General features: G+C 45.2%; 1 protein-coding gene across 1 annotated transcript in view; it reads left to right on the top strand.

Annotated features, from left to right (window-relative positions):
• The first annotated feature begins 299 nt into the window (after positions 1-299).
• Dipk1a (divergent protein kinase domain 1A) overlaps positions 300-11,749 on the top strand; it is a 65,850-nt gene continuing 54,400 nt past the window's right edge. The window contains exon 1 of the mRNA XM_048351977.1: positions 300-406. Within this exon, the coding sequence (XP_048207934.1) occupies positions 353-406 (54 nt within the window). The 5' untranslated portion in view covers positions 300-352. The remainder of the gene's footprint in view (positions 407-11,749) is intronic.

Here is an 11,749-nt window from a genome sequence, read left to right as displayed (position 1 = left end):
TTCCGCGGCGCCCCCGCCCTCCTCCGCGCGCCTCCCCTTTAAGCGCGGGCGGCGGCGGGATTTATGTCGGCGGAGGCGAAGCGAAGCATCGACTCCCCTTTAGGGCCGAGGCGGCGGCCGCGGCGTCGGCGGCGGATCTGACAGCCGCGCGGGCTGTGGGGAGCGAGCTGGAGGCCGGGCCTTGGGTCGCCCGCCGCCGTCACCGCCGCGGGGTCGCGGGGAGCGCGCGCCGCACGCCGCGGCGGGGGCGGGGAGTGGGCGGGCCGGGCCGGGGGCGGGGGAGGCGGGGAGCCCAGCCGTCCGCGCCGGGTCCGCCTCTGACTGCGGCGCGGCGGGGCGATGTGCGAGTACCATGGCGAGGAGCCTCTGTCCGGGGGCCTGGCTGAGGAAACCCCGCTACCTCCAGGTAGGCCGGTGGCCGCTGCGCCGCCGGGACCGGGGCGTGTCGGGCCCGGGGCGGGCCGGGCCGCGCGCCTCCCTCCTCCGCGTGCCCGGGGTCGCCGCCCGCCCGAGCCCCGCCGCTCCCTGGGCGCCCGGCACCTGGCGGCTTCCCTCGCCGCGGCGCCCCGCGCTTCCCGGCCACGGCCCCCCCTCCGGCGGCTCTGCCGGACGGCGGGGCCTGGGACCCGGGTTCGTCCCGCCTGAGCTCCCCGCGCGCCCCGGGAGCCCGGCGTGTTCTCCAGGTGCGACCCCCGCGCGCCGTCCCCGCGTCGGCCCCCTTTCCGGCCGGAGCTTGGCACATGCCGCCGTCTTCCCCGGTCTCCCCCGTATCCCGGTGTCTGGGGTGCCATTCTTCCATCTTCCCAAACAATCGTGACAATCTGCCCTCCGCGAGGTGCTCCCGGAGCCGCGGGAAGCGGCTCATGCGTGTCCCCCGCACCCGTGGGGGACGCTGGCGATCGGGGTCGGCAGCTTCGGCTGCGGACGCGGGGTGTCCCTGGGCTTCTCTGCGGAGAAGGCCGGGTGGACAGCGGCCGGCGGCGAGCCCGTCTCCACCCCAGCCCCAGCCGTGCACACGTAATTCGCAGTCGTGTCGCGTGTGCTGTCGGCGTGTTAATTTTTCATGATGTGCCGTTCGGCTGCCAGCCTGCCTTCGAACCCTTCCCCGCGCCTTCGGATGGTGTGCAGTCCGCAGGGGCACCTCGGGGAGCGCGCGAGGGGCCGAGCGTGGATCCGCCGCTCGGATGGGAAGGCAGTGGCAACACCCGCGCCCCTCGCGGGTCGGCCGAGCCGGCTGCGCTCGCCGCGCACCCTCCTGACTTTCACGGTGCAAGACGAAAGGGATTTAGGTGCATTACTTGGGAAAAAAATTAAAAAAATAAAAAAGTTGAGAAGGAGCCATCCTGGGGCAAGTGAATTGTGATGTGTTTGCTTGAAAATGATGTACGTAAGTTATTATTATTAACGGCGCATTGCAAATTTGGAAACATGGTTTGGCAGCTCTGATATGAAAGGTTGTAAGAATACAGCTGAATGTTCCCAGTCTTCCTGCGGCCAGTGGTTCTTGCACCTTGAGTGACAGTTTTATAATGCAGTCTGGAATTCAACCCAGGGTTAGGTAACCCTGTATGTCAGTTAAAGTATCTTGGGGGTATTTAAAATGTTTTCACTAAAACCATCTGTCTAATTTTTAAAAAAGGATTTAGGCTTTCTTTTAGACTAATGGATTATAAAATAATGCTTTCTACAGATATGACTGTGACATAAATCTCTCGCTCTCTCTGTCCTCCCTCCCTCCCTAACTTCACCCTCCCCCACCTCTTGCCATTCCCTGGGCTTGAACTCAGGGCCCTGCAGCTGCTTTTTCATTCATGGCTGGCATTCTTACCACTTGAGCCAAAAACGTCAGCCTGTGACCGACATACTTTGGCATTGTAATGTAACTTTCAGATTGACTAACTTTAGTTATTCCTCCATAATGGCTATGATCATTTCCAATTTTTTTTTTTTTTTTGTCAGTTGAGGGGCTTGACTCAGGGCCTAGGATGACCCAGAGCTGTTTGCCCAAGCCCAGCCCTGTGCCACTTTGAGCCACAGCTCCACTTCCGTGTTTTGTTTTGTTTTTTTTTGCCAGTTCTTGGGCTTGAACTCAGAGGCTGGACACTGTCTCTGAGCTCTTGTGCTCAAGGCTATCTTTCTACCACTTGAGCCACAGCGCCATTTCTGGCTTTTTCTGTTCATGTGGTACTGAAGAATCGAACCCAGAGCTCCAGGGCTTCATGCATGCTAGGCAAGCACTCTACCACTAAGCCACATTCCCAGTTTTCAGATTACTTAGGCATCCTACCTTCTCCATTCCCTCCCCATTGCCCAGCGCTTTATTTATATCCTCTACCACTAGGTATTTCAACCTCAAAATTGTTTTGGACAAAGTCACAATATTTTCAACTGAGAAGCTACTGTACAACTAGTTTCTCAGCCACTAACTACTCAAGGTTGAATTCATATGTACAGTTCTTTTTCTTTTCTTGTATATGAGGTGAGCACTCTAGGCCATATTCCCAGCAGTTCTTTTTCTTTTCTTTTTTTTCTTTTCTTTTCTTTTTTGGCCAGTCCTCAGCCTTGGACTCAGGGCCTGAGCACTGTCCCTGGCTACCTTTTTGCTCAAGGCTAGCACTCTGCCACTTGAGCCACAGCGCCTCTTCTGGCCATTTTCTGTATATGTGGTGCTGGGGAATCAAACCCAGGGCCTCATGTAGACGAGGCAAGCTCTCTTGCCACTAGGCCATATCCCCAGCCCCTCTTTTTCTTTTCTTGAAAATAAAATCATAGTCCTTTAGTAACAGAGTGAGGCATTAGAGCAGAGCCAAGGTTTGCTTTTTGAGCATTTATTGACCTAGATTCATGCTATGGCTTACTTTATGGATTCAGTCAAATACTTAATTCATATTTGTTGGATGCCTGTCATATGGCAAAAACAGTGGAAGATTCAGAGGGAGCTACACAATCACCTTTGTGATCCCCATGGAGCTTAAGATCTAGTCAGGAAAAAGACATTAATCACATAATCTTAGGAATCTGTGGTGACGAGTAATTGCTGTGAAGGAAAAGAGGAGCAAAAGGCTGAAAGAACTATACATAACAGGTATTTCACTATGAAAGTCTTTATACATACATAAAAAATAATGAACTGCATGTACCCATTACCTGACCTCAACAATTAGCAATATTGTTTCATTCCCCACCCCCATACCTCTTTTCAGCTAAGGAATTTAAAGGCAAATCTCAGAAATCAATCACATCATTTCAATCAAAGGTATTCATTTCTAAAAAATAATGAAATTCTCAGACGTAACTATTATACCATTATCATGCCTAACAAAATTAAGAACAATGTGTTATTTTTCACCACCTTCTTCCTAGTTATACTTCATGCCCAGAGAAGAGTACTAAATTTTATTTGCTATGGAGAGTAGTGTTAATTGGGACTTCAAAGAGTTTCTTGGCAAAAATGAAAAAAACAAAACAAAACAAAAACCTCTCCTCTTACCAGCATGTTTATGTCAGAAATTCTTCATAGCAGGGAAACTAATGCTCATGTTTTGGGAGAAAAACTTGGAATAAAATGTCTGGATAAGTAATATTTCTGCTTGAATGTATTTTAATTTAGAATAAGGTTGTGATTATTTAACAAGTTTAATAAAAGATCTTGTTTAGTTTGTGGCTAGGGGAAGGAGTACAGACGTAGCAAGAGGATGGGGCGTTTCAGAGACTAGCTTTGGATATTTGCGGTTTTGTTGTTTGTCTTCCAACTGGATAAGGTCAAAGATTAGATATGTTCTGAGATGTTCAGGTCTTAGGGCTAGCAGGTGTGTGTGTGTGTGTGTGTGTGAGGTCTTAGGGCTAGCAGGTGTGTGTGTGGGGTCTTAGGGCTAGCAGGTGTGTGTGTGTGTGTGTGTGTGTGTGTGTGTGTGTGTGTGTGCGGTTTTGTTGTTTGTCTTCCAACTGGATAAGGTCAAAGATTAGATATGTTCTGAGATGTTCAGGTCTTAGGGCTAGCAGGTGTGTGTGTGTGTGTGTGTGTGTGTGTGAGGTCTTAGGGCTAGCAGGTGTGTGTGTGGGGTCTTAGGGCTAGCGTGTGTGTGTGTGTGTGTGTGTGTGTGTGTGTGTGTGTGTGTCTCTCTCTCCTGGGGCTTGAACTCGGTATCTGGGTGCTATCCCTGAGAGCTCTTTTGCTCAAGACTAGCTCTCTACCACTGAGTCACAGCTCTGCTTCTGGCTTTTTTTTAATTGTCAAAGTGAAATATAGAGGGGTTACACCCTCATTCCCCTCCCCCTTTCCCATTTCCCTCTTCCTCCATGAGTTTGTATAGTTGGTTTACTACATATAGTTTTGTATCTGGCTTTTTTTATAGTTCTTTTTTTTTTTTTTTGCTAGTCCTGGGGCTTGGACTCAGGGCCTGAGCACTGTCCCTGGCTTCTTTTTGCTCAAGGCTAGCACTCTACCTTTTGAGCCACAGCACCACTTCCAGCCTTTTCTGTTTATATGGTGCTGAGGAATTGAACCCAGGGCTTTGTGCATGCTTGGCAAGTACTGTACTGCTAAGTCACATTCCCAGCCCTATGCTTCTGTCTTTTGGGGGTAGTTAGATGGAGATGAGAGTTTTGGAACTTTCCTGCCCTGGCTGACTCCGAATCACGATCCTCAGATCTCAGTATCCTGAGTAGCTAAGATTACAGTCATGAGCTACCAGTGCCGGGTCAGATTCCCTTTTTCCCCCATTTGTAATTTACAGGGCAACCCCTCTAAGCACTTGGTTTACTTAGAAAGAAGCTCCATTTTCAGTATTTTTATTAATCTAGATATCACTGTGGTAGCACTTCTAGAGAACTTAGCCTTTTATAACTGATGATGCCATTTCACCTGTAATAGGCATTTATAGGCTAAATGTGGGCACTCAACCCCTATGTCTACCTTTGTTTACATGGCAAAAGATATTCTATTGGGCTGGGAATATGGCCTAGTGGCAAAAAGTGCTTGCCCATATACTTGAAGCCCTGGGTTCGATTTCTCAGCACCACATATATAGAAAAAGCCAGAAGTGGTGCTGTGGCTCAAATGGCAGAATACTAGCCTTGATCCAAAAGAAGCCAGAGTCAGTGCTCAGGCCCTGAGTCCAAGCCCCAGGACTGGCAAAAAAAAAATAAAAAGATATTCTGTTGTTCATGAAGAAAAGAACTTGTGCATGTATCTCTGCTACTAGTAGAATAATGCACAGCAATAAAGTGCATTGAAGTACTGATACATATCTTAATGTGGGTGAACCTTGAAAATATTAAATATATGAAACAAGGCAGTTACAAAAGAACTTATTGTATAATTCCATTCATCCAAAATGACCAGAATGTGCATATCTATAAGACAGAAAGTAAACCAGTGGTTTCTCAGAGCTAGCTGTGGGAAAATGAAGTGACTACTAATGGGTAGGAGGTTGTAAGGGGGTGGAAATGTTCTAGAATTGGTAGTGATGATGGTTCCACAACTCTGAATATATGAAAAACTACAGAATTGTGTGCTTTAAATGAGTTTATGAATTATAGCTCCATGAAACTTTAAATGAAGGAAGGAGAGGGAGGGAGGGATACAGGGAAGGAAGGAAGGAAGGAAGGAAGGAAGGAAGGAAGGAAGGAAGGAAGGAAGGAAGGAAGGAAGGAACTGACTTCTTTCATGAATGTGGTCCTTGTTTCTGCTCTTTGCTACATATTCTATCACTGCCACCTTTTTGGTGCAGGGGACATTTGCTTCCAGGGGAGCGGTAGAGACACAGTACACCTCTCTGGGCGCCAGAAGAACTTGGGTGGTCAACAAACTTGTACCTGAGCAGCAAGCTTCTCACAGCAAGGCATCCAGCCAGAAGAAGCTAATTTATAGCTCCATCCTTTGCAGCTGCTTTGTCGAAAACTTACATGGAAAATAGCACTTTCTGACTGTTGCAGCACATTGAATGAGTCCTGCCTCTGAGATCAGGAGCTATGGGTGTGTTGACTAGCTTAAGACATTTTTAGGTGGCATTTTCTTTGACTCACCATTACAATGTGTCCTGCTGGATGTGGTAACCCAGCCAAGCACCTGCATTTTATGTTTCTAGCAGTTTGTTTTCTACAAATTGGGATCTGCTTTTGTTTAGGGCTTACTCAGTTTGAGTGAGGCTTGATAATGCAGAAGCCCTATAATTTGTTGGGTTTTGTTAGAATACCTTCTTCTTTCTCACTATCATTAAGTCCTTGAAGAATGAAAGTTCAGACAATTTAGAGTAATTCACTCTACTTAAGATTATACACATTTTCCATTCCAGTCATTCTGTCTACTCTGTTGCTTATGAAAAGATGATACAATTCTAATAGAATCAGAACTCTCAAATAATCAGGTATTTTAAGATCTCCAAGCACTTTATTTTTTATTTTTGCCAGTCTTGGGCTTGAACTTGGGGCCTGGGCACTGTTCCTTAGCTTCTTTTGCTCAAGGCTAGCACTCTACCACTTGAGCCACAGTGCCACTTCCCGCTTTTTCTGTGTATGTGATACTGAGGAATTGAACTCAGGGCTTCATGCATGCTAGGCAAGCACTCTACCACTAAGCCACATTCCCAGTCCTCCAAGTCCTTTAGATTGCAAAAATTTAAACTTTTTGAGGCAGATTCTTCAAAAGGACTACTGTGGCAATTTTCATGCGTTTGTTCAGTAGGGCTGTCATAAATGAATGGATAACCTGATTTACTAGAATATTGGTGCCTATTTAACATTTCCAATACATGGTACATTGGCCTATATTTTAGTTATTTTTTTCAAATAGTTTGGTTAATTCTGACTTACTGTGACTTGTGAGGGATTTAATTTCAGGTAGGGTCACAGATGTAGATTAACTGGTAGTAGTGCAAGTGTTGATAAAAGTGTAGTAAGTGTAACATGATTTCTAGTCCATTTTCAGTCTCCAGGATTAAAAAAAAAATCTATGGATAATTTGAGTTGTTCATTTGTCTTTATTCCCAAAAAGCTATAGGAGAAGGCTCTTGCTTTTTTGCCTCTGCCTGAAACTAAACCTTCCATCAGTGATTAACTTTCTGAAATTATGTATGTACAGAGAGTATGTCCATACACAATATCCTAAATTCAAGCATACAGCAGACATTGCGATACACTTTTTTTTTTTGCCAGTCCTGGGCCTTGGACTCAGGGCCTGAGCACTGTCCCTGGCTTCTTTTTGCTCAAGGCTAGCACTCTGCCACTTGGGCCACAGCGCCACTTCTGGCCATTTTCTATATATGTGGTGCTGGGGAATCGAACCCAGGGCTTCATGTATACAAAGCAAGCGCTCTTGCCACTAGGCCATATCCCCAGCCCGCAATACACTTTTTTTGGCCAGTCCTGGGCCTTGGACTCAGGGCCTGAGCACTGTCCCTGGTTTCTTCCCGCTCAAGGCTAGCACTCTGCCACTTGAGCCACAGCGCCGCTTCTGGCCGTTTTCTGTATATGTGGTTCTGGGGAATCGAACCTAGGGCCTCGTGTATTCGAGGCAGGCACTCTTGCCACTAGGCTATATCCCCAGCCCCGTGATACACTTTTATCTAACAACAATACTTGGGAGTCTGAAGCAGGAGGATTGTGAGTTCAAGGCCAGGCTGAACTACATAGTGAGATCTTGCTTCAAAACAAACACACAAATTGTGTGTGTGTGTGTGTGTGTGTGTGTGTGTGTGTGTGTGTGTTTTGTCAGTCATGGGGCTGGTTATTGTCGTCGATGAACTCTTCAGCTCAAGGCTAGTGATATACTACTTGAGCCACAGTGCCACTTCTGGTCTTCTGGTGGTTAATTGGGGATAAAGAGTCTCATGGCCTTTCTTTTCCCAGGCTAGCTTTGAACCACAATCCTCAGATCTCAGACTCCAGAGGAGTTATCATTACAGTCGTGAGCCACCAGCATCCAACTAAAAATGTTTCCAGCCTGAATAAATTCTAGCCTGGAGCTAGTGGATCTGCCTATAATCCTAGCTACACTGGAGGCTGGAATCTGAGAATCATGGTTTGGAGCCAGTTGGTGCAGACAAAACTGTGAGATTCTTTTTTTTTTTCCCCTGGCCAGTCCTGGGGCTCAGACTCAGGGCCTGAGCACAGTCCCTGGTTTCTTTTTTCTCAAGGCTAGCACTCTGCCACTTGAGCCACAGCACCACTTCTGGCCTATTTCTATATATGTAGTGCTGAGGAATCAAACCCAGGGCCTCATGTATACGAGGCAAGCACTCTACCACTAGACCATATTCCCAGCCAACTGTGAGATTCTTATCTTCAAATAACCAGGAAAAAAAGCCAAAAGTGTGGCTCAAGTGGTAAAGCACCAGGCTTGGAAAGCTGAACAAGGGGACAAAGCTCTAAGTTCAAGCCCCAGTACTAGCTTAAAAAACAAACAACTGGACATCAGTAGTAATGGGAAGGAAGGACATTTAAAAATGCACCAAACAACTGAAAAAACTCTTTTTTTGGTGCCAGTCTTGGGGCTTGAACTCAGGGTCTGGGTGCTGTCCCTGAGTTTTTTGCGTTCAAGGCTAGTGTTCTGTCACTTGAGCCACAGCTCCACTTCTGATTTTTTTTGGTAGTAATTGGAGATAAGAATCTCGTGGACTTTTCTGCCAGGCTGGATTTGACTAGCATCCTCAGATTTGAGTCTGCTGAGTAGTTAGGATAGCAGGCATGAGCCACCAGCACCCGGCCAAAAAATCTTTTAGTCTATGAAGTCTGACTTTAGAAAGAAAAGAGATATTGTAATGGAATTACTGTTTTAGTTGTTTATTTTTAATTTAAATTTTGGCAGTACTTGTATTAAAACTCAAGGTCTATATTTGGCTAGGCAGGTGCTCTATCACTTTTGGCATGTCCTTCCCTTTTGTTGTTATTTATGTGGGGTATAGCTATGTTCCCCAGGCTGAGATTACAGGTGTGTGCTGTCTCTACCCAGCTGTAACATGAATATGTTTTTAAAAAACAGTATTATTTGATGAATTTGTAATTATTTATTTTGCAGAAACTGGGGCTTGAACTCAAGCCCTTGTGTTCTAGGTAGACTTTTTCTGTTCAAATCTGGTGCTCTACCATTTGAGGGACGCTTCCACTTCTGACTTTTTGCTTGTTTATTGTTGGTAAGAGTCTCGGGGACTTTTCTGCCCAGGCTGCCTTTGATCCTATCTCAGATCTCTGAGTAGCTACTATTACTAGCATGAGCCACAAGTGCCCAGCTAGATTTATCTTTAGAAATACCTTCTTTCTCTGGATGCTGGTGTTTCATGAGGAGGCTGAGATCTGAGGATCATAGTTCAAAACCAGCCTGAGCAGGAAAGCCTATGAGACTCTTATTTCCAGCTAACCACCAGAAAACCAAAAGTGACACTGTGGCTCAACATGATAGAGTGCTAGCCTTGAACAAAAGGAGCTCAGGGAATGAGCCCAAGCCCTGAGTTCAAAGCTCCATGACTGACAAAAGAAAGCCCTGGTTCGATACCTCAGTACCACATATACAGAAAAAGCTGGAAGTGGTACTGTGGCTCAGGTGGTAGAGTGCTAGCCTTGAGCAAGAAAAGCTCAGGAACAATGCCTAGGCCCTGAGTTCGAGCCCCCGGGACTGGCGAAAAAAAAAGATAAAATTCACCATCTTAACTTAAATATATATGTTAACTCTATGTACTTGGTATACTTGGTATACAGCAGATCTCATCTTGCAAAACTGAAATTTTACCCTATTTCCTTTGATGGTAACCACATCCTACTTTCTGTTTCTATTAGTTGGGCTGCCTTAACTGCCTCATATATCTTAAATTGTGCAATGGTTTTGTTGGCCTTTTTTTGGATATGATGTCTCTCTCTCTCTCTCTCTCTATATATATATGCATAGCCCATCTGGCCTTGACTGATAATCCTTTTGCCTCTACTACTGAGTGTGGTAATTCTATTTTTCCTTTTTTTTTCAGTGCTGGGTATTGAACCCAGGACCTTGCACATGCTGGCCAAATGCTATAACACTGAACTATATTTCTAGCTCCCTGTTTTTAATTTTTCGATAGACCTCCATACTATTTTCCATAGTGGCTGTACCTTATTTATTCTTACATATTTTCTAACCTCTTAAAATATTTGTTTTGTCAGAATAGCCACTAACTTTATTATTTAGTTTATAATAAGCATGTCTTCTTGTAGAATATATTCAGGATAATATTATATACATTAATTTCTCTGTACAAGTAACAACATACATATAGTTGATTATAGTCATGTTTATGTAGATTGTGATAAATATATATGTTAAATATACTTATGTGTACCTCAGCACTAGAGTATGTGCTAAGTATATACAAAGCCTAGGAGTCTATTCTCCATATGGGAGAGAGAAAGAGAGACAGAGTGACAGAATTTCTTTAATGGGTAAACCTATTTTTTGGTTTACTGACTTTGCATTTTTATTTGTTTTGTTTTTTGATGCTGGTGTTGGGGCTTGAAATCAGGGCCTGAGCACTGTTCCTGAGGTTTTGTACTCAAGGCTGGTGTTCTCCCTCTTGAGCCACAGCTCCACTTCTACACTGTTTTGGTGATTAATTGGAGATAAGAGTCTCATAGACTTTCCTGCCTGGACTGTCTTTGAACCACAATCCTCAGGTCTTCTGAGTAGTTAGGGTTATAGACATGAGCCACCAATTCCTGGCTATGTCTTTGCATTTTAAAAAATGAGTATTGTATTTTTTTACATAGTTTTCTCATCTGACTTTCTATGTTCTGCAGTTGCATCTTTGTTTTTATACAAGTTCTCTATGCAGCTCAGGCTGGCATTGAACTTGAAATCCTCCTGCCTTAGCCTCCTGAGTGCTGAGATTGCAGGCATATACTCAATCCTTTGCTGACAGTTACTTTTTTTATTTTTATTTTTTGGTGTGGCTCCTGAATTCAAGGCCTAAACACTTGTCCCTGAGCTTTTTTGTTCAAAGCTAGCTCTTTACTACTTTAAGCCGCAGCTCCACTTCTGGTATTCTAGTGGTTAATTAGAGATAAGAGCCTCATGGACTTTTCTGCCTAGGCTGGCTTTGAACCCTGATCCTGTGATCTCAGCTTCTTGAGTAGCTAGGTTTACAGGCAAGAACTACCAACACCTGGCCAACAGTTGCATTTTGTTTTTTGCCAGTCCTGGGGCTTGAACTCAGGGCCTGGGCACTGCCCCTAAGCTTTTGTGCTCAAAGCTAGCATACCACTTGAGCTACAGCTCAACTTCTGGCTTTTTTCGGTATTTAATTGGAGATAAGAGTCTCACAGTCTTTCCTGCCTGGGCTGGCTTTTGAACCACAGTCCTTTGAGTATATGAAGCACTGTCGTCCAGCTTACTTCCCTTTTTTTTATATATCATTAAACTTTTTTAGTCTAAAGTTTGGTAACATTTATATTTTGTTCTATCCCCACAACCAATTTTCTATGTAAGTTGAATCTAAGATATAAAAACTACAGAAAATATTATAGCCTGCCTCTTCATCCAGAAAAGGAAATCTCCCTTATGAATCTGAGACCCACAGACTACAGCTTGTAGTTATTTTCTTAGTCATGGGAAACAAGTGGAGTTTACAGACCTTAATTGCCTCTTGTTTTTTTTTTTTTTTCCCCAGTCCTGGGCCTTAAACTCAGGGCCTGAGCACTGTCCCTTACTTCTTTTTGCTTAAGGCTAGCACTCTACCACATGAGCCACAGCACCACTTCTGGCCATTTTCTATGTATGTGGTGCTGA

The sequence above is a fragment of the Perognathus longimembris genome, chromosome 7 (genome assembly GCF_023159225.1).
Source record: "Perognathus longimembris pacificus isolate PPM17 chromosome 7, ASM2315922v1, whole genome shotgun sequence".
In the NCBI taxonomy this organism is placed as follows: domain Eukaryota; kingdom Metazoa; phylum Chordata; class Mammalia; order Rodentia; family Heteromyidae; genus Perognathus; species Perognathus longimembris.
Note: the sequence above shows the minus strand (reverse complement) of the source record. Positions and strands in the feature narration are given on the sequence as shown.